The 22,991-nt window shown below is 60.4% G+C and overlaps 1 protein-coding gene across 1 annotated transcript in view; it reads left to right on the top strand.

The window, feature by feature from the left end:
- Nucleotides 1-670: 670 nt before the first annotated feature.
- Nucleotides 671-22,991, top strand: part of LOC144334884 (uncharacterized) — a 201,400-nt gene continuing 179,079 nt past the window's right edge. Inside the window, exon 1 of the mRNA XM_077966729.1 lies at nucleotides 671-694. Coding sequence (XP_077822855.1) covers nucleotides 671-694 — 24 coding nt within the window. The remainder of the gene's footprint in view (nucleotides 695-22,991) is intronic.

Below are 22,991 nucleotides of genomic sequence, written 5' to 3' on the forward strand. Positions count from 1 at the left end.
TTATTTATTTATTTATTTATTTATTTTGAAATGGAGCCTTGCTCTGTTGCTCAGGCTGGAGAGCAGTGGTGCGATCTTGGTTCACTGCAAGCTCCACCTCCCGAGTTCAAGTGATTTTCCTGCCTCAGCCTCCTGAGTAGCTGGGACTACAGGTGCCCACCACCATACCTGGCATTTTCTTTTTTTTTTTTTTTTTTTTAGTAGAGATTTGGTTTCATCATGTTGGCCAGGATGGTCTCGATTTTTTGACCTCTTGATCCACTTGGCTTAGCCTTCCAAAGTGCTGTGATTACAGGCGTGAGCCACTGTGCCTGACCTAGACTGAGTGATTTATGAACAACGGATACTAATTTCTCACAGTCTGGAGGCTGAGAGTTCAAGGTCAATGGAGTGGCAGACTTAGTGTCTGGTGAGGGCTGCTTTCTGCTTCATCAAAGGAACCATCTCACACCACCCTCCCACGGTTCAGGAGCAAGTCAGCTTTCCATGGTCCCTTTTACTAATCTCATTCTGGCTCCCAGAAGCCAGGGGGGCGGGCCAGGGGTGGCTGCCAAGGGCTAGAACGCGGGGGGTGCCTCACCCGCCGGTGATAGCGCTCCCAGAAGTAAGGGGGGCGGGCCGGAAGTGGCGGCGGGGAGCCCGATCGGGGGGCATGAATGCAACCCCAGCGATGGGGCTCCTAGAAGCCACAGCGGCGAGCCGGGGGTGGCGGCTGGGAGCCCGATCGCGGGGGGTGCCTGCACCCCTGGCGATGGGACTCCCAGAAGCCAGGGGGGGCCGGACGGGGTGGGAGCGGGGAACCTCATCTGGATATTTGGAAGAGTATCACAAGGGGTTGTACAGTGTCTGTGATACTGAGAGTAATATCAGTCTCTCGGTGTTGGAATATTGAGAAGGATGAAACAGGGTGAATGTCCACCCTGTGCCACATTGCGAGTAATATCAGCCTGTCCCCTCCATGGACATTAGGAACCACATCCCAGACTGGGTGTATGCCTCCAGCTGTACAGAGTGCAATATCATCCTTTCCCTTCCAGGACAGTAATAACAATATCACCGGGCAGGAGCACACAACCTGTGAATCATTATCATCCTCTCCCCTTCTGTATACTAGGAACAATATCTCAGAAGAGCTGTACCCTCTGTGCCATATTGGGATTAATAGCAGGCACCCCCCGCTATCGGGCTCTCAGCCACCACCCCCGGCCCGCCCCCCTGGCTTCTGGGAGCCTTGTGGACCCCCAGCCTCTTTCTCATATTCTGAGTAATATCATCTCACCATCGGAAAATTTTCAACTCCTTCTCAGACGATTGTACACCCCCAGTGTGCACACCCTCAGAGGGAGTAACCCCCTCTGTATTAGGAGTCACATCAGCCTCTTCCTCCCTGAATATTCAGAACAGTATCCCACCGTTGTTTCTACTTCCAGTGAAACTGATTGTCATATCCTCCTCTCCCAAGCAGAAGTTGGAAACTCTGTCACGGGGGGTGTACACCGTTGTGATATAGAAATTAACATCGTCCTCTCCCGGGTTTACATCAGGAGCAAGTCTATTAATCATTAATATTAATAATTATATTAATATTAATAATAATTATTGATATTAATGATCACAATAAAGAGAGTAAAAATGAATACTGGTTTAAAAGGTTAACCATTTGTAATCATAATTATTAGTAATATCACTATTAATAATAATATTATGATATTAGCAATTAATGTGACTTAAATCAATACCCAGTGATGCTGGGAATACAATAATGATTAGTATTAGGAACTAATAATATTATTTGATGACATTAATATTAATAATTAATTGAAAGCAGGCACAATCATGTATTGAAAATCATTATCCATAATTAATAATGGTATCATGAATTTTTAGTATCATTGATAATGATTAAAATCGATCATTGATGATTAATAAACATATTATTATTCCTCATTCCACAGGAAGTGTAAACCTACTTGTGATGCTGTTCTTAATAACCAGGGTCGGAAAGCAGGACTTTAGTTTTAATATCGCAGTAGGTGTACACTCAGCACGTGACACTGATCCTAATATGAACGGGGGTAGAGGATCACATGACTCCAATTATAGCAATGGATGGATAGCTACGCGGTAATATTGCTCCTAATATTCCCGGAAGAAGCCTTTGCTATTAGTCCGAATATGGCACTGAGGGGACAGTTTCTCTGAGATATAGTTCCTAGTATACGGAGTTGGAGAGGATGATAATAATTCACAGGCTGTGTGCTCCTGCCCAGTGATATTGTAATTACTATCCTGGGAGGGAGAGGATGATATTGCACTCTGTACAGCAGGAGGCGTACACCCAGTCTGGAATATTGTTCTTAATATCCATGGAGGGGACAGGCTGATATTACTCGCAATGTGGCACAGGGTGGACATTCACCCTGTTTCATCCTGCTCAATATTCCAAGGCCGAGAGACAGATATTAATCTCAGTATCACAGACACTGGACAACCACTTGTGATACTCTTCCAAATATCCAGATCAGGTTGCCAGGAGCAACCCCCGGACGGCCCCCCTGACTTCTGGGAGCCCCATCGCGGGGGGGTCAGGCACCCCCCGCGATCGGGCTCCCAGCCGCCACCCCGGCCCGCCCCCCCGGCTTCCGGGAGCCCCATCGCCGGGGGTGCAGGCAGCCCCCGTGAACGGGCTCCCAGCCGCCGCCCCCGGCCCGCCCCCCCGGCTTCCGGGAGACCCATCGCCGGGGGTGCAGGCATCCCCCGCGAACGGGCTCCCAGCCGCCGCCCCCGACCCGCCCCCCCGGCTTCTGGGAGCCCCATCGCCGGGGGTGCAGGCAGACCCCGCGAACGGGCTCCCAGCCGCCGCACCCGGCCCGCCCCCCTGGCTTCTGGGAGCCCCATCGCCGGGGGTGCAGGCACCCCCCGCGATCGGGCTCCCAGCTGCCGCCCCCGGCCCGCCCCCCTGGCTTCTGGGAGCCCCATCGCCGGGGGTGCAGGCACCCCCCGCGATCGGGCTCCCAGCCGCCGCCCCCGGCCCGCCCCCCTGGCTTCTGGGAGCCTTGTGGACCCCCAGCCTCTTTCTCATATTCTGAGTAATATCATCTCCCCATCGGAAAATTTTCAACCCCTTCTCAGACGATTGTACACCCCCAGTGTGCACACCCTCAGAGGGAGTAACCGCCTCTTTATTAGGAGTCACATCAGCCTCTTCCTCCCTGAATATTCAGAACAGTATCCCACCGTTGTTTCTACTTCCAGTGAAACTGATTGTCATATCCTCCTCTCCCAAGCAGAAGTTGGAAACTCTGTCACGGGGGGTGTACACCGTTGTGATATAGAAATTAACATCGTCCTCTCCCGGGTTTACATCAGGAGCAAGTCTATTAATCATTAATATTAATAATTATATTAATATTAATAATAATTATTGATATTAATGATCACAATAAAGAGAGTAAAAATGAATACTGGTTTAAAAGGTTAACCATTTGTATTCATAATTATTAGTAATATCACTATTAATAATAATATTATGATATTAGCAATTAATGTGACTTAAATCAATACCCAGTGATGCTGGGAATACAATAATGATTAGTATTAGGAACTAATAATATTATTTGATGGCATTAATATTAATAATTAATTGAAAGCAGGCATAATCATGTATTGAAAATCATTATCCATAATTAATAATGGTATCTTATGAATTTTTAGTATCATTGATAATTATTAAAATCGATCATTGATGATTAATAATCATATTATTATTCCTCATTCCACAGGAAGTGTAAACCTCCTTGTGATGCTGTTCTTAATAACCAGGGTCGGAAAGCAGGACTTTAGTTTTAATATCGCAGTAGGTGTACACTCAGCACGTGACACTGATCCTAATATGAACGGGGGTAGAGTATCACATGACTCCAATTACAGCAATGGATGGATAGCTACGTGGTAATATTGCTCCTAATATTCCCGGAAGAAGCCTTTGCTATTTGTCCGAATATGGCACTGAGGGGACAGTTTCTCTGAGATATAGTTCCTAGTATACGGAGTTGGAGAGGATGATAATAATTCACAGGATGTGTGCTCCCGCCCAGTGATATTGTAATTACTATCCTGGGAGGGAGAGGATGATATTGCACTCTGTACAGCAGGAGGCGTACACCAAGTCTGGGATATTGTTCTTAATATCCATGGAGGGGACAGGCTGATATTACTCGCAATGTGGCACAGGGTGGACATTCACCTTGTTTCATCCTGCTCAATATTAAAACGCCGAGAGACAGATATTAATCTCAGTATCACAGACACTGGACAACCACTTGTGATACTCTTCCAAATATCCAGATCAGGTTGCCAGGAGCCACCCCCGGACGGCCCCCCTGACTTCTGGGAGCCCCATCGCGGGGGGGTGCAGGCACCCCCCGCGATCGGGCTCCCAGCCGCCACCCCCGGCCCGCCCCCCTGGCTTCTGGGAGCCCCATCTCCGGGGGTGCAGGCACCCCGCGCGATCGGGCTCCCAGCCGCCACCCCCGGCCCGCCCCCCTGGCTTCTGGGAGCCCCATCACCGGGGGTGCAGGCACCCCCCGCGATCGGGCTCCCAGCCGCCACCCCCGGCCCGCCCCCCTGGCTTCTGGGAGCCCCATCGCCGGGGGTGCAGGCACCCCCCGCGATCGGGCTCCCAGCCGCCACCCCCTGCCCGCCCCCCTGGCTTCTGGGAGCCCCATCGCCGGGGGTGCAGGCACCCCCCGCGATCGGGCTCCCAGCCGCCACCCCCGGCCCGCCCCCCTGGCTTCTGGGAGCCTTGTGGACCCCCAGCCTCTTTCTCATATTCTGAGTAATATCATCTCCCCATCGGAAAATTTTCAACCCCTTCTCAGACGATTTTACACCCCCAGTGTGCACACCCTCAGAGGGAGTAACCCCCTCTTTATTAGGAGTCACATCAGCCTCTTCCTCCCTGAATATTCAGAACAGTATCCCACCGTTGTTTCTACTTCCAGTGAAACTGATTGTCATATCCTCCTCTCCCAAGCAGAAGTTGGAAACTCTGTCACGGGGGGTGTACACCGTTGTGATATAGAAATTAACATCGTCCTCTCCCGGGTTTACATCAGGAGCAAGTCTATTAATCATTAATATTAATAATTATATTAATATTAATAATAATTATTGATATTAATGATCACAATAAAGAGAGTAAAAATGAATACTGGTTTAAAAGGTTAACCATTTGTATTCATAATTATTAGTAATATCACTATTAATAATAATATTATGATATTAGCAATTAATGTGACTTAAATCAATACCCAGTGATGCTGGGAATACAATAATGATTAGTATTAGGAACTAATAATATTATTTGATGGCATTAATATTAATAATTAATTGAAAGCAGGCATAATCATGTATTGAAAATCATTATCCATAATTAATAATGGTATCTTATGAATTTTTAGTATCATTGATAATTATTAAAATCGATCATTGATGATTAATAATCATATTATTATTCCTCATTCCACAGGAAGTGTAAACCTACTTGTGATGCTGTTCTTAATAACCAGGGTCGGAAAGCAGGACTTTAGTTTTAATATCCCAGTAGGTGTACACTCAGCACGTGACACTGATCCTAATATGAACGGGGGTAGAGTATCACATGACTCCAATTATAGCAACGGATGGATAGCTACGTGGAAATATTGCTCCTAATATTCCCGGAAGAAGCCTTTGCTATTTGTCCGAATATGGCACTGAGGGGACAGTTTCTCTGAGATATAGTTCCTAGTATACGGAGTTGGAGAGGATGATAATAATTCACAGGATGTGTGCTCCCGCCCAGTGATATTGTAATTACTATCCTGGGAGGGAGAGGATGATATTGCACTCTGTACAGCAGGAGGCGTACACCCAGTCTGGGATATTGTTCTTAATATCCATGGAGGGGACAGGCTGATATTACTCGCAATGTGGCACAGGGTGGACATTCACCCTGTTTCATCCTGCTCAATATTCCAAGGCCGAGAGACAGATATTAATCTCAGTATCACAGACACTGGACAACCACTTGTGATACTCTTCCAAATATCCAGATCAGGTTGCCAGGAGTCACCCCCGGACGGCCCCCCTGACTTCTGGGAGCCCCATCGCGAGGGGGTCAGGCACCCCCCGCGATCGGGCTCCCAGCCGCCAACCCAGGCCGGCCCCCCTAGCTTCTGGGAGCCCCATCGCCGGGGGGTCAGGCACGCCCCACGATCGGGATCCCAGCCGCCACCCCTGGCCCGCCCCCCTGGCATCTGGGAGCCCCATCGCCGGGGGGTCAGGCACCCCCCGCGATCGGGCTCCCAGCCGCCACCCCCGGCCCGCCCCCCTGGCTTCTGGGAGCCCCATCGCCGGGGGGTCAGGCACGCCCCCCGATCGGGCTCCCAGCCGCCACCCCCGGCCCGCCCCCCTGGCTTCTGGGAGCCCCCTCGCCGGGGGTGCAGGCACCCCCCGCGATCGGGCTCCCAGCCGCCACCCCCGGCCCGCCCCCCTGGCTTCTGGGAGCCCCCTCGCCGGGGGTGCAGGCACCCCCCGCGATCGGGCTCCCAGCCGCCACCCCTGGCCCGCCCCCCTGGCTTCTGGGAGCCCCCTCGCCGGGGGTGCAGGCACCCCCCGCGATCGGGCTCCCAGCCGCCACCCCCGGCCCGCCCCCCTGGCTTCTGGGAGCCCCCTCGCCGGGGGTGCAGGCACCCCCCGCGATCGGGCTCCCAGCCGCCACCCCCGGCCCGCCCCCCTGGCTTCTGGGAGCCCCCTCGCCGGGGGTGCAGGCACCCCCCGCGATCGGGCTCCCAGCCGCCACCCCCGGCCCGCCCCCCTGGCTTCTGGGAGCCTTGTGGACCCCCAGCCTCTTTCTCATATTCTGAGTAATATCATCTCCCCATCGGAAAATTTTCAACCCCTTCTCAGACGATTGTACACCCCCAGTGTGCACACCCTCAGAGGGAGTAACCCCCTCTTTATTAGGAGTCACATCAGCCTCTTCCTCCCTGAATATTCAGAACAGTATCCCACCGTTGTTTCTACTTCCAGTGAAACTGATTGTCATATCCTCCTCTCCCAAGCAGAAGTTGGAAACTCTGTCACGGGGGGTGTACACCGTTGTGATATAGAAATTAACATCGTCCTCTCCCGGGTTTACATCAGGAGCAAGTCTATTAATCATTAATATTAATAATTATATTAATATTAATAATAATTATTGATATTAATGATCACAATAAAGAGAGTAAAAATGAATACTGGTTTAAAAGGTTAACCATTTGTATTCATAATTATTAGTAATATCACTATTAATAATAATATTATGATATTAGCAATTAATGTGACTTAAATCAATACCCAGTGATGCTGGGAATACAATAATGATTAGTATTAGGAACTAATAATATTATTTGATGGCATTAATATTAATAATTAATTGAAAGCAGGCATAATCATGTATTGAAAATCATTATCCATAATTAATAATGGTATCTTATGAATTTTTAGTATCATTGATAATTATTAAAATCGATCATTGATGATTAATAATCATATTATTATTCCTCATTCCACAGGAAGTGTAAACCTACTTGTGATGCTGTTCTTAATAACCAGGGTCGGAAAGCAGGACTTTAGTTTTAATATCGCAGTAGGTGTACGCTCAGCACGTGACACTGATCCTAATATGAACGGGGGTAGAGTATCACATGACTCCAATTATAGCAACGGATGGATAGCTACGTGGTAATATTGCTCCTAATATTCCCGGAAGAAGCCTTTGCTATTTGTCCGAATATGGCACTGAGGGGACAGTTTCTCTGAGATATAGTTCCTAGTATACGGAGTTGGAGAGGATGATAATAATTCACAGGATGTGTGCTCCCGCCCAGTGATATTGTAATTACTATCCTGGGAGGGAGAGGATGATGTTGCACTCTGTACAGCAGGAGGCGTACACCCAGTCTGGGATATTGTTCTTAATATCCATGGAGGGGACAGGCTGATATTACTCGCAATGTGGCACAGGGTGGACATTCACCCTGTTTCATCCTGCTCAATATTCCAAGGCCGAGAGACAGATATTAATCTCAGTATCACAGACACTGGACAACCACTTGTGATACTCTTCCAAATATCCAGATCAGGTTGCCAGGAGTCACCCCCGGACGGCCCCCCTGACTTCTGGGAGCCCCATCGCGAGGGGGTCAGGCACCCCCCGCGATCGGGCTCCCAGCCGCCACCCCCGGCCCGCCCCCCTGGCATCTGGGAGCCCCCTCGCCGGGGGGTCAGGCACGCCCCCCGATCGGGCTCCCAGCCGCCACCCCCGGCCCGCCCCCCTGGCTTCTGGGAGCCCCCTCGCCGGGGGGTCAGGCACGCCCCCCGATCGGGCTCCCAGCCGCCACCCCCGGCCCGCCCCCCTGGCTTCTGGGAGCCCCCTCGCCGGGGGTGCAGGCACCCCCCGCGATCGGGCTCCCAGCCGCCAACCCCGGCCCGCCCCCCTGGCTTCTGGGAGCCCCCTCGCCGGGGGTGCAGGCACCCCCCGCGATCGGGCTCCCAGCCGCCACCCCCGGCCCGCCCCCCTGGCTTCTGGGAGCCCCCTCGCCGGGGGTGCAGGCACCCCCCGCGATCGGGCTCCCAGCCGCCACCCCCGGCCCGCCCCCCTGGCTTCTGGGAGCCCCCTCGCCGGGGGTGCAGGCACCCCCCGCGATCGGGCTCCCAGCCGCCACCCCCGGCCCGCCCCCCTGGCTTCTGGGAGCCCCCTCGCCGGGGGTGCAGGCACCCCCCGCGATCGGGCTCCCAGCCGCCACCCCCGGCCCGCCCCCCTGGCTTCTGGGAGCCCCCTCGCCGGGGGTGCAGGCACCCCCCGCGATCGGGCTCCCAGCCGCCACCCCCGGCCCGCCCCCCTGGCTTCTGGGAGCCTTGTGGACCCCCAGCCTCTTTCTCATATTCTGAGTAATATCATCTCCCCATCGGAAAATTTTCAACCCCTTCTCAGACGATTGTACACCCCCAGTGTGCACACCCTCAGAGGGAGTAACCCCCTCTTTATTAGGAGTCACATCAGCCTCTTCCTCCCTGAATATTCAGAACAGTATCCCACCGTTGTTTCTACTTCCAGTGAAACTGATTGTCATATCCTCCTCTCCCAAGCAGAAGTTGGAAACTCTGTCACGGGGGGTGTACACCTTTGTGATATAGAAATTAACATCGTCCTCTCCCGGGTTTACATCAGGAGCAAGTCTATTAATCATTAATATTAATAATTATATTAATATTAATAATAATTATTGATATTAATGATCACAATAAAGAGAGTTAAAATGAATACTGGTTTAAAAGGTTAACCATTTGTATTCATAATTATTAGTAATATCACTATTAATAATAATATTATGATATTAGCAATTAATGTGACTTAAATCAATACCCAGTGATGCTGGGAATACAATAATAATTAGTATTAGGAACTAATAATATTATTTGATGGCATTAATATTAATAATTAATTGAAAGCAGGCATAATCATGTATTGAAAATCATTATCCATAATTAATAATGGTATCTTATGAATTTTTAGTATCATTGATAATTATTAAAATCGATCATTGATGATTAATAATCATATTATTATTCCTCATTCCACAGGAAGTGTAAACCTACTTGTGATGCTGTTCTTAATAACCAGGGTCGGAAAGCAGGACTTTAGTTTTAATATCGCAGTAGGTGTACACTCAGCACGTGACACTGATCCTAATATGAACGGGGGTAGAGTATCACATGACTCCAATTATAGCAACGGATGGATAGCTACGTGGTAATATTGCTCCTAATATTCCCGGAAGAAGCCTTTGCTATTTGTCCGAATATGGCACTGAGGGGACAGTTTCTCTGAGATATAGTTCCTAGTATACGGAGTTGGAGAGGATGATAATAATTCACAGGATGTGTGCTCCCGCCCAGTGATATTGTAATTACTATCCTGGGAGGGAGAGGATGATATTGCACTCTGTACAGCAGGAGGCGTACACCCAGTCTGGGATATTGTTCTTAATATCCATGGAGGGGACAGGCTGATATTACTCGCAATGTGGCACAGGGTGGACATTCACCCTGTTTCATCCTGCTCAATATTCCAAGGCCGAGAGACAGATATTAATCTCAGTATCACAGACACTGGACAACCACTTGTGATACTCTTCCAAATATCCAGATCAGGTTGCCAGGAGTCACCCCCGGACGGCCCCCCTGACTTCTGGGAGCCCCATCGCGAGGGGGTCAGGCACCCCCCGCGATCGGGCTCCCAGCCGCCACCCCCGGCCCGCCCCCCTGGCATCTGGGAGCCCCCTCGCCGGGGGGTCAGGCACGCCCCCCGATCGGGCTCCCAGCCGCCACCCCCGGCCCGCCCCCCTGGCTTCTGGGAGCCCCCTCGCCGGGGGGTCAGGCACCCCCCGCGATCGGGCTCCCAGCCGCCACCCCCGGCCCGCCCCCCTGGCTTCTGGGAGCCCCCTCGCCGGGGGTGCAGGCACCCCCCGCGATCGGGCTCCCAGCCGCCACCCCCGGCCCGCCCCCCTGGCTTCTGGGAGCCCCCTCGCCGGGGGTGCAGGCACCCCCCGCGATCGGGCTCCCAGCCGCCACCCCCGGCCCGCCCCCCTGGCTTCTGGGAGCCCCCTCGCCGGGGGTGCAGGCACCCCCCGCGATCGGGCTCCCAGCCGCCACCCCCGGCCCGCCCCCCTGGCTTCTGGGAGCCCCCTCGCCGGGGGTGCAGGCACCCCCCGCGATCGGGCTCCCAGCCGCCACCCCCGGCCCGCCCCCCTGGCTTCTGGGAGCCCCCTCGCCGGGGGTGCAGGCACCCCCCGCGATCGGGCTCCCAGCCGCCACCCCCGGCCCGCCCCCCTGGCTTCTGGGAGCCCCCTCGCCGGGGGTGCAGGCACCCCCCGCGATCGGGCTCCCAGCCGCCACCCCCGGCCCGCCCCCCTGGCTTCTGGGAGCCCCCTCGCCGGGGGTGCAGGCACCCCCCGCGATCGGGCTCCCAGCCGCCACCCCCGGCCCGCCCCCCTGGCTTCTGGGAGCCCCCTCGCCGGGGGTGCAGGCACCCCCCGCGATCGGGCTCCCAGCCGCCACCCCCGGCCCGCCCCCCTGGCTTCTGGGAGCCCCCTCGCCGGGGGTGCAGGCACCCCCCGCGATCGGGCTCCCAGCCGCCACCCCCGGCCCGCCCCCCTGGCTTCTGGGAGCCCCCTCGCCGGGGGTGCAGGCACCCCCCGCGATCGGGCTCCCAGCCGCCACCCCCGGCCCGCCCCCCTGGCTTCTGGGAGCCCCCTCGCCGGGGGTGCAGGCACCCCCCGCGATCGGGCTCCCAGCCGCCACCCCCGGCCCGCCCCCCTGGCTTCTGGGAGCCCCCTCGCCGGGGGTGCAGGCACCCCCCGCGATCGGGCTCCCAGCCGCCACCCCCGGCCCGCCCCCCTGGCTTCTGGGAGCCCCCTCGCCGGGGGTGCAGGCACCCCCCGCGATCGGGCTCCCAGCCGCCACCCCCGGCCCGCCCCCCTGGCTTCTGGGAGCCCCCTCGCCGGGGGTGCAGGCACCCCCCGCGATCGGGCTCCCAGCCGCCACCCCCGGCCCGCCCCCCTGGCTTCTGGGAGCCCCCTCGCCGGGGGTGCAGGCACCCCCCGCGATCGGGCTCCCAGCCGCCACCCCCGGCCCGCCCCCCTGGCTTCTGGGAGCCCCCTCGCCGGGGGTGCAGGCACCCCCCGCGATCGGGCTCCCAGCCGCCACCCCCGGCCCGCCCCCCTGGCTTCTGGGAGCCCCCTCGCCGGGGGTGCAGGCACCCCCCGCGATCGGGCTCCCAGCCGCCACCCCCGGCCCGCCCCCCTGGCTTCTGGGAGCCCCCTCGCCGGGGGTGCAGGCACCCCCCGCGATCGGGCTCCCAGCCGCCACCCCCGGCCCGCCCCCCTGGCTTCTGGGAGCCCCCTCGCCGGGGGTGCAGGCACCCCCCGCGATCGGGCTCCCAGCCGCCACCCCCGGCCCGCCCCCCTGGCTTCTGGGAGCCCCCTCGCCGGGGGTGCAGGCACCCCCCGCGATCGGGCTCCCAGCCGCCACCCCCGGCCCGCCCCCCTGGCTTCTGGGAGCCCCCTCGCCGGGGGTGCAGGCACCCCCCGCGATCGGGCTCCCAGCCGCCACCCCCGGCCCGCCCCCCTGGCTTCTGGGAGCCCCCTCGCCGGGGGTGCAGGCACCCCCCGCGATCGGGCTCCCAGCCGCCACCCCCGGCCCGCCCCCCTGGCTTCTGGGAGCCCCCTCGCCGGGGGTGCAGGCACCCCCCGCGATCGGGCTCCCAGCCGCCACCCCCGGCCCGCCCCCCTGGCTTCTGGGAGCCCCCTCGCCGGGGGTGCAGGCACCCCCCGCGATCGGGCTCCCAGCCGCCACCCCCGGCCCGCCCCCCTGGCTTCTGGGAGCCCCCTCGCCGGGGGTGCAGGCACCCCCCGCGATCGGGCTCCCAGCCGCCACCCCCGGCCCGCCCCCCTGGCTTCTGGGAGCCCCCTCGCCGGGGGTGCAGGCACCCCCCGCGATCGGGCTCCCAGCCGCCACCCCCGGCCCGCCCCCCTGGCTTCTGGGAGCCCCCTCGCCGGGGGTGCAGGCACCCCCCGCGATCGGGCTCCCAGCCGCCACCCCCGGCCCGCCCCCCTGGCTTCTGGGAGCCCCCTCGCCGGGGGTGCAGGCACCCCCCGCGATCGGGCTCCCAGCCGCCACCCCCGGCCCGCCCCCCTGGCTTCTGGGAGCCCCCTCGCCGGGGGTGCAGGCACCCCCCGCGATCGGGCTCCCAGCCGCCACCCCCGGCCCGCCCCCCTGGCTTCTGGGAGCCCCCTCGCCGGGGGTGCAGGCACCCCCCGCGATCGGGCTCCCAGCCGCCACCCCCGGCCCGCCCCCCTGGCTTCTGGGAGCCCCCTCGCCGGGGGTGCAGGCACCCCCCGCGATCGGGCTCCCAGCCGCCACCCCCGGCCCGCCCCCCTGGCTTCTGGGAGCCCCCTCGCCGGGGGTGCAGGCACCCCCCGCGATCGGGCTCCCAGCCGCCACCCCCGGCCCGCCCCCCTGGCTTCTGGGAGCCCCCTCGCCGGGGGTGCAGGCACCCCCCGCGATCGGGCTCCCAGCCGCCACCCCCGGCCCGCCCCCCTGGCTTCTGGGAGCCCCCTCGCCGGGGGTGCAGGCACCCCCCGCGATCGGGCTCCCAGCCGCCACCCCCGGCCCGCCCCCCTGGCTTCTGGGAGCCCCCTCGCCGGGGGTGCAGGCACCCCCCGCGATCGGGCTCCCAGCCGCCACCCCCGGCCCGCCCCCCTGGCTTCTGGGAGCCCCCTCGCCGGGGGTGCAGGCACCCCCCGCGATCGGGCTCCCAGCCGCCACCCCCGGCCCGCCCCCCTGGCTTCTGGGAGCCCCCTCGCCGGGGGTGCAGGCACCCCCCGCGATCGGGCTCCCAGCCGCCACCCCCGGCCCGCCCCCCTGGCTTCTGGGAGCCCCCTCGCCGGGGGTGCAGGCACCCCCCGCGATCGGGCTCCCAGCCGCCACCCCCGGCCCGCCCCCCTGGCTTCTGGGAGCCCCCTCGCCGGGGGTGCAGGCACCCCCCGCGATCGGGCTCCCAGCCGCCACCCCCGGCCCGCCCCCCTGGCTTCTGGGAGCCCCCTCGCCGGGGGTGCAGGCACCCCCCGCGATCGGGCTCCCAGCCGCCACCCCCGGCCCGCCCCCCTGGCTTCTGGGAGCCCCCTCGCCGGGGGTGCAGGCACCCCCCGCGATCGGGCTCCCAGCCGCCACCCCCGGCCCGCCCCCCTGGCTTCTGGGAGCCCCCTCGCCGGGGGTGCAGGCACCCCCCGCGATCGGGCTCCCAGCCGCCACCCCCGGCCCGCCCCCCTGGCTTCTGGGAGCCCCCTCGCCGGGGGTGCAGGCACCCCCCGCGATCGGGCTCCCAGCCGCCACCCCCGGCCCGCCCCCCTGGCTTCTGGGAGCCCCCTCGCCGGGGGTGCAGGCACCCCCCGCGATCGGGCTCCCAGCCGCCACCCCCGGCCCGCCCCCCTGGCTTCTGGGAGCCCCCTCGCCGGGGGTGCAGGCACCCCCCGCGATCGGGCTCCCAGCCGCCACCCCCGGCCCGCCCCCCTGGCTTCTGGGAGCCCCCTCGCCGGGGGTGCAGGCACCCCCCGCGATCGGGCTCCCAGCCGCCACCCCCGGCCCGCCCCCCTGGCTTCTGGGAGCCCCCTCGCCGGGGGTGCAGGCACCCCCCGCGATCGGGCTCCCAGCCGCCACCCCCGGCCCGCCCCCCTGGCTTCTGGGAGCCCCCTCGCCGGGGGTGCAGGCACCCCCCGCGATCGGGCTCCCAGCCGCCACCCCCGGCCCGCCCCCCTGGCTTCTGGGAGCCCCCTCGCCGGGGGTGCAGGCACCCCCCGCGATCGGGCTCCCAGCCGCCACCCCCGGCCCGCCCCCCTGGCTTCTGGGAGCCCCCTCGCCGGGGGTGCAGGCACCCCCCGCGATCGGGCTCCCAGCCGCCACCCCCGGCCCGCCCCCCTGGCTTCTGGGAGCCCCCTCGCCGGGGGTGCAGGCACCCCCCGCGATCGGGCTCCCAGCCGCCACCCCCGGCCCGCCCCCCTGGCTTCTGGGAGCCCCCTCGCCGGGGGTGCAGGCACCCCCCGCGATCGGGCTCCCAGCCGCCACCCCCGGCCCGCCCCCCTGGCTTCTGGGAGCCCCCTCGCCGGGGGTGCAGGCACCCCCCGCGATCGGGCTCCCAGCCGCCACCCCCGGCCCGCCCCCCTGGCTTCTGGGAGCCCCCTCGCCGGGGGTGCAGGCACCCCCCGCGATCGGGCTCCCAGCCGCCACCCCCGGCCCGCCCCCCTGGCTTCTGGGAGCCCCCTCGCCGGGGGTGCAGGCACCCCCCGCGATCGGGCTCCCAGCCGCCACCCCCGGCCCGCCCCCCTGGCTTCTGGGAGCCCCCTCGCCGGGGGTGCAGGCACCCCCCGCGATCGGGCTCCCAGCCGCCACCCCCGGCCCGCCCCCCTGGCTTCTGGGAGCCCCCTCGCCGGGGGTGCAGGCACCCCCCGCGATCGGGCTCCCAGCCGCCACCCCCGGCCCGCCCCCCTGGCTTCTGGGAGCCCCCTCGCCGGGGGTGCAGGCACCCCCCGCGATCGGGCTCCCAGCCGCCACCCCCGGCCCGCCCCCCTGGCTTCTGGGAGCCCCCTCGCCGGGGGTGCAGGCACCCCCCGCGATCGGGCTCCCAGCCGCCACCCCCGGCCCGCCCCCCTGGCTTCTGGGAGCCCCCTCGCCGGGGGTGCAGGCACCCCCCGCGATCGGGCTCCCAGCCGCCACCCCCGGCCCGCCCCCCTGGCTTCTGGGAGCCCCCTCGCCGGGGGTGCAGGCACCCCCCGCGATCGGGCTCCCAGCCGCCACCCCCGGCCCGCCCCCCTGGCTTCTGGGAGCCCCCTCGCCGGGGGTGCAGGCACCCCCCGCGATCGGGCTCCCAGCCGCCACCCCCGGCCCGCCCCCCTGGCTTCTGGGAGCCCCCTCGCCGGGGGTGCAGGCACCCCCCGCGATCGGGCTCCCAGCCGCCACCCCCGGCCCGCCCCCCTGGCTTCTGGGAGCCTTGTGGACCCCCAGCCTCTTTCTCATATTCTGAGTAATATCATCTCCCCATCGGAAAATTTTCAACCCCTTCTCAGACGATTGTACACCCCCAGTGTGCACACCCTCAGAGGGAGTAACCCCCTCTTTATTAGGAGTCACATCAGCCTCTTCCTCCCTGAATATTCAGAACAGTATCCCACCGTTGTTTCTACTTCCAGTGAAACTGATTGTCACATCCTCCTCTCCCAAGCAGAAGTTGGAAACTCTGTCACGGGGGGTGTACACCGTTGTGATATAGAAATTAACATCGTCCTCTCCCGGGTTTACATCAGGAGCAAGTCTATTAATCATTAATATTAATAATTATATTAATATTAATAATAATTATTGATATTAATGATCACAATAAAGAGAGTAAAACTGAATACTGGTTTAAAAGGTTAACCATTTGTATTCATAATTATTAGTAATATCACTATTAATAATAATATTATGATATTAGCAATTAATGTGACTTAAATCAATACCCAGTGATGCTGGGAATACAATAATGATTAGTATTAGGAACTAATAATATTATTTGATGGCATTAATATTAATAATTAATTGAAAGCAGGCATAATCATGTATTGAAAATCATTATCCATAATTAATAATGGTATCTTATGAATTTTTAGTATCATTGATAATTATTAAAATCGATCATTGATGATTAATAATCATATTATTATTCCTCATTCCACAGGAAGTGTAAACCTACTTGTGATGCTGTTCTTAATAACCAGGGTCGGAAAGCAGGACTTTAGTTTTAATATCCCAGTAGGTGTACCCTCAGCACGTGACACTGATCCTAATATGAACGGGGGTAGAGTATCACATGACTCCAATTATAGCAATGGATGGATAGCTACGTGGTAATATTGCTCCTAATATTCCCGGAAGAAGCCTTTGCTATTTGTCCGAATATGGCACTGAGGGGACAGTTTCTCTGAGATAGAGTTCCTAGTATACGGAGTTGGAGAGGATGATAATAATTCACAGGATGTGTGCTCCCGCCCAGTGATATTGTAATTACTATCCTGGGAGGGAGAGGATGATATTGCACTCTGTACAGCAGGAGGCGTACACCCAGTCTGGGATATTGTTCTTAATATCCATGGAGGGGACAGGCTGATATTACTCGCAATGTGGCACAGGGTGGACATTCACCCTGTTTCATCCTGCTCAATATTCCAAGGCCGAGAGACAGATATTAATCTCAGTATCACAGACACTGGACAACCACTTGTGATACTCTTCCAAATATCCAGATCAGGTTGCCAGGAGTCACCCCCGGACGGCCCCCCTGACTTCTGGGAGCCCCATCGCGAGGGGGTCAGGCACCCCCCGCGATCGGGCTCCCAGCCGCCAAACCAGGCCGGCCCCCCTGGCTTCTGGGAGCCCCATCGCCGGGGGGTCAGGCACGCCCCCGATCGGGCTCCCAGCCGCCACCCCCGGCCCGCCCCCCTGGCATCTGGGAGCCCCCTCGCCGGGGGGTCAGGCACCCCCCGCGATCGGGCTCCCAGCCGCCACCCCCGGCCCGCCCCCCTGGCATCTGGGAGCCCCCTCGCCGGGGGGTCAGGCACGCCACCCGATCGGGCTCCCAGCCGCCACCCCCGGCCCGCCCCCCTGGCATCTGGGAGCCCCCTCGCCGGGGGGTCAGGCACGCCCCCCGATCGGGCTCCCGGCCCGCCCCCCTGGCTTCTGGGAGCCCCCTCGCCGGGGGGTCAGGCACGCCCCCCGATCGGGCTCCCAGCCGCCACCCCCGGCCCGCCCCCCTGGCTTCTGGGAGCCCCCTCGCCGGGGGTGCAGGCACCCCCCGCGATCGGGCTCCCAGCCGCCACCCCCGGCCCGCCCCCCTGGCTTCTGGGAGCACCCTCGCCGGGGGTGCAGGCACCCCCCGCGATCGGGCTCCCAGCCGCCACCCCCGGCCCGCCCCCCTGGCTTCTGGGAGCCCCCTCGCCGGGGGTGCAGGCCCCCCCCGCGATCGGGCTCCCAGCCGCCACCCCCGGCCCGCCCCCCTGGCTTCTGGGAGCCCCCTCGCCGGGGGTGCAGGCACCCCCCGCGATCGGGCTCCCAGCCGCCACCCCCGGCCCGCCCCCCTGGCTTCTGGGAGCCCCCTCGCCGGGGGTGCAGGCACCCCCCGCGATCGGGCTCCCAGCCGCCACCCCCGGCCCGCCCCCCTGGCTTCTGGGAGCCCCCTCGCCGGGGGTGCAGGCACCCCCCGCGATCGGGCTCCCAGCCGCCACCCCCGGCCCGCCCCCCTGGCTTCTGGGAGCCCCCTCGCCGGGGGTGCAGGCACCCCCCGCGATCGGGCTCCCAGCCGCCACCCCCGGCCCGCCCACCTGGCTTCTGGGAGCCCCCTCGCCGGGGGTGCAGGCACCCCCCGCGATCGGGCTCCCAGCCGCCACCCCCGGCCCGCCCCCCTGGCTTCTGGGAGCCCCCTCGCCGGGGGTGCAGGCACCCCCCGCGATCGGGCTCCCAGCCGCCACCCCCGGCCCGCCCCCCTGGCTTCTGGGAGCCCCCTCGCCGGGGGTGCAGGCACCCCCCGCGATCGGGCTCCCAGCCGCCACCCCCGGCCCGCCCCCCTGGCTTCTGGGAGCCCCCTCGCCGGGGGTGCAGGCACCCCCCGCGATCGGGCTCCCAGCCGCCACCCCCGGCCCGCCCCCCTGGCGTCTGGGAGCCCCCTCGCCGGGGGTGCAGGCACCCCCCGCGATCGGGCTCCCAGCCGCCACCCCCGGCCCGCCCCCCTGGCGTCTGGGAGCCCCCTCGCCGGGGGTGCAGGCACCCCCCGCGATCGGGCTCCCAGCCGCCACCCCCGGCCCGCCCCCCTGGCATCTGGGAGCCCCCTCGCTGGGGGTGCAGGCACCCCCCGCGATCGGGCTCCCAGCCGCCACCCCCGGCCCGCCCCCCTGGCGTCTGGGAGCCTTGTGGACCCCCAGCCTCTTTCTCATATTCTGAGTAATATCATCTCCCCATCGGAAAATTTTCAACCCCTTCTCAGACGATTGTACACCCCCAGTGTGCACACCCTCAGAGGGAGTAACCCCCTCTTTATTAGGAGTCACATCAGCCTCTTCCTCCCTGAATATTCAGAACAGTATCCCACCGTTGTTTCTACTTCCAGTGAAACTGATTGTCATATCCTCCTCTCCCAAGCAGAAGTTGGAAACTCTGTCACGGGGGGTGTACACCGTTGTGATATAGAAATTAACATCGTCCTCTCCCGGGTTTACATCAGGAGCAAGTCTATTAATCATTAATATTAATAATTATATTAATATTAATAATAATTATTGATATTAATGATCACAATAAAGAGAGTAAAAATGAATACTGGTTTAAAAGGTTAACCATTTGTATTCATAATTATTAGTAATATCACTATTAATAATAATATTATGATATTAGCAATTAATGTGACTTAAATCAATACCCAGTGATGCTGGGAATACAATAATGATTAGTATTAGGAACTAATAATATTATTTGATGGCATTAATATTAATAATTAATTGAAAGCAGGCATAATCATGTATTGAAAATCATTATCCATAATTAATAATGGTATCTTATGAATTTTTAGTATCATTGATAATTATTAAAATCGATCATTGATGATTAATAATCATATTATTATTCCTCATTCCACAGGAAGTGTAAACCTACTTGTGATGCTGTTCTTAATAACCAGGGTCGGAAAGCAGGACTTTAGTTTTAATATCCCAGTAGGTGTACACTCAGCACGTGACACTGATCCTAATATGAACGGGGGTAGAGTATCACATGACTCCAATTATAGCAATGGATGGATAGCTACGTGGTAATATTGCTCCTAATATTCCCGGAAGAAGCCTTTGCTATTTGTCCGAATATGGCACTGAGGGGACAGTTTCTCTGAGATAGAGTTCCTAGTATACGGAGTTGGAGAGGATGATAATAATTCACAGGATGTGTGCTCCCGCCCAGTAATATTGTAATTACTATCCTGGGAGGGAGAGGATGATATTGCACTCTGTACAGCAGGAGGCGTACACCCAGTTTGGGATATTGTTCTTAATATCCATGGAGGGGACAGGCTGATATTACTCGCAATGTGGCACAGGGTGGACATTCACCCTGTTTCAACCTGCTCAATATTCCAAGGCCGAGAGACAGATATTAATCTCAGTATCACAGACACTGGACAACCACTTGTGATACTCTTCCAAATATCCAGATCAGGTTGCCAGGAGTCACCCCCGGACGGCCCCCCTGACTTCTGGGAGCCCCATCGCGAGGGGGTCAGGCACCCCCCGCGATCGGGCTCCCAGCCGCCAAACCAGGCCGGCCCCCCTGGCTTCTGGGAGCCCCATCGCCGGGGGGTCAGGCACGCCCCCGATCGGGCTCCCAGCCGCCACCCCCGGCCCGCCCCCCTGGCATCTGGGAGCCCCCTCGCCGGGGGGTCAGGCACCCCCCGCGATCGGGCTCCCAGCCGCCACCCCCGGCCCGCCCCCCTGGCATCTGGGAGCCCCCTCGCCGGGGGGTCAGGCACGCCCCCCGATCGGGCTCCCAGCCGCCACCCCCGGCCCGCCCCCCTGGCATCTGGGAGCCCCCTCGCCGGGGTGTCAGGCACGCCCCCCGATCGGGCTCCCAGCCGCCACCCCCGGCCCGCCCCCCTGGCTTCTGGGAGCCCCCTCGCCGGGGGTGCAGGCACCCCCCGCGATCGGGCTCCCAGCCGCCACCCCCGGCCCGCCCCCCTGGCTTCTGGGAGCCCCCTCGCCGGGGGTGCAGGCACCCCCCGCGATCGGGCTCCCAGCCGCCACCCCCGGCCCGCCCCCCTGGCTTCTGGGAGCCCCCTCGCCGGGGGTGCAGGCACCCCCCGCGATCGGGCTCCCAGCCGCCAGCCCCGGCCCGCCCCCATGGCTTCTGGGAGCCCCCTCGCCGGGGGTGCAGGCACCCCCCGCGATCGGGCTCCCAGCCGCCACCCCCGGCCCGCCCCCCTGGCTTCTGGGAGCCCCCTCGCCGGGGGTGCAGGCACCCCCCGCGATCGGGCTCCCAGCCGCCACCCCCGGCCCGCCCCCCTGGCGTCTGGGAGCCCCCTCGCCGGGGGTGCAGGCACCCCCCGCGATCGGGCTCCCAGCCGCCACCCCCGGCCCGCCCCCCTGGCGTCTGGGAGCCCCCTCGCCGGGGGTGCAGGCACCCCCCGCGATCGGGCTCCCAGCCGCCACCCCCGGCCCGCCCCCCTGGCGTCTGGGAGCCCCCTCGCCGGGGGTGCAGGCACCCCCCGCGATCGGGCTCCCAGCCGCCACCCCCGGCCCGCCCCCCGGCGTCTGGGAGCCTTGTGGACCCCCAGCCTCTTTCTCATATTCTGAGTAATATCATCTCCCCATCGGAAAATTTTCAACCCCTTCTCAGACGATTGTACACCCCCAGTGTGCACACCCTCAGAGGGAGTAACCCCCTCTTTATTAGGAGTCACATCAGCCTCTTCCTCCCTGAATATTCAGAACAGTATCCCACCGTTGTTTCTACTTCCAGTGAAACTGATTGTCATATCCTCCTCTCCCAAGCAGAAGTTGGAAACTCTGTCACGGGGGGTGTACACCGTTGTGATATAGAAATTAACATCGTCCTCTCCCGGGTTTACATCAGGAGCAAGTCTATTAATCATTAATATTAATAATTATATTATTATTAATAATAATTATTGATATTAATGATCACAATAAAGAGAGTAAAAATGAATACTGGTTTAAAAGGTTAACCATTTGTATTCATAATTATTAGTAATATCACTATTAATAATAATATTATGATATTAGCAATTAATGTGACTTAAATCAATACCCAGTGATGCTGGGAATACAATAATGATTAGTATTAGGAACTAATAATATTATTTGATGGCATTAATATTAATAATTAATTGAAAGCAGGCATAATCATGTATTGAAAATCATTATCCATAATTAATAATGGTATCTTATGAATTTTTAGTATCATTGATAATTATTAAAATCGATCATTGATGATTAATAATCATATTATTATTCCTCATTCCACAGGAAGTGTAAACCTACTTGTGATGCTGTTCTTAATAACCAGGGTCGGAAAGCAGGACTTTAGTTTTAATATCCCAGTAGGTGTACACTCAGCACGTGACACTGATCCTAATATGAACGGGGGTAGAGTATCACATGACTCCAATTATAGCAATGGATGGATAGCTACGTGGTAATATTGCTCCTAATATTCCCGGAAGAAGCCTTTGCTATTTGTCCGAATATGGCACTGAGGGGACAGTTTCTCTGAGATAGAGTTCCTAGTATACGGAGTTGGAGAGGATGATAATAATTCACAGGATGTGTGCTCCCGCCCAGTAATATTGTAATTACTATCCTGGGAGGGAGAGGATGATATTGCACTCTGTACAGCAGGAGGCGTACACCCAGTCTGGGATATTGTTCTTAATATCCATGGAGGGGACAGGCTGATATTACTCGCAATGTGGCACAGGGTGGACATTCACCCTGTTTCAACCTGCTCAATATTCCAAGGCCGAGAGACAGATATTAATCTCAGTATCACAGACACTGGACAACCACTTGTGATACTCTTCCAAATATCCAGATCAGGTTGCCAGGAGTCACCCCCGGACGGCCCCCCTGACTTCTGGGAGCCCCATCGCGAGGGGGTCAGGCACCCCCCGCGATCGGGCTCCCAGCCGCCAAACCAGGCCGGCCCCCCTGGCTTCTGGGAGCCCCATCGCCGGGGGGTCAGGCACGCCCCCGATCGGGCTCCCAGCCGCCACCCCCGGCCCGCCCCCCTGGCATCTGGGAGCCCCCTCGCCGGGGGTGCAGGCACCCCCCGCGATCGGGCTCCCAGCCGCCACCCCCGGCCCGCCCCCCTGGCATCTGGGAGCCCCCTCGCCGGGGGGTCAGGCACGCCCCCCGATCGGGCTCCCAGCCGCCACCCCCGGCCCGCCCCCCTGGCATCTCGGAGCCCCCTCGCCGGGGGGTCAGGCACGCCCCCCGATCGGGCTCCCAGCCGCCACCCCCGGCCCGCCCCCCTGGCATCTGGGAGCCCCCTCGCCGGGGGTGCAGGCACCCCCCGCGATCGGGCTCCCAGCCGCCACCCCCGGCCCGCCCCCCTGGCATCTGGGAGCCCCCTCGCCGGGGGGTCAGGCACGCCCCCCGATCGGGCTCCCAGCCGCCACCCCCGGCCCGCCCCCCTGGCATCTGGGAGCCCCCTCGCCGGGGGGTCAGGCACGCCCCCCGATCGGGCTCCCAGCCGCCACCCCCGGCCCGCCCCCCTGGCTTCTGGGAGCCCCCTCGCCGGGGGTGCAGGCACCCCCC

This window comes from Macaca mulatta, chromosome 15 (assembly GCF_049350105.2).
Source record: "Macaca mulatta isolate MMU2019108-1 chromosome 15, T2T-MMU8v2.0, whole genome shotgun sequence".
Taxonomy (NCBI): domain Eukaryota; kingdom Metazoa; phylum Chordata; class Mammalia; order Primates; family Cercopithecidae; genus Macaca; species Macaca mulatta.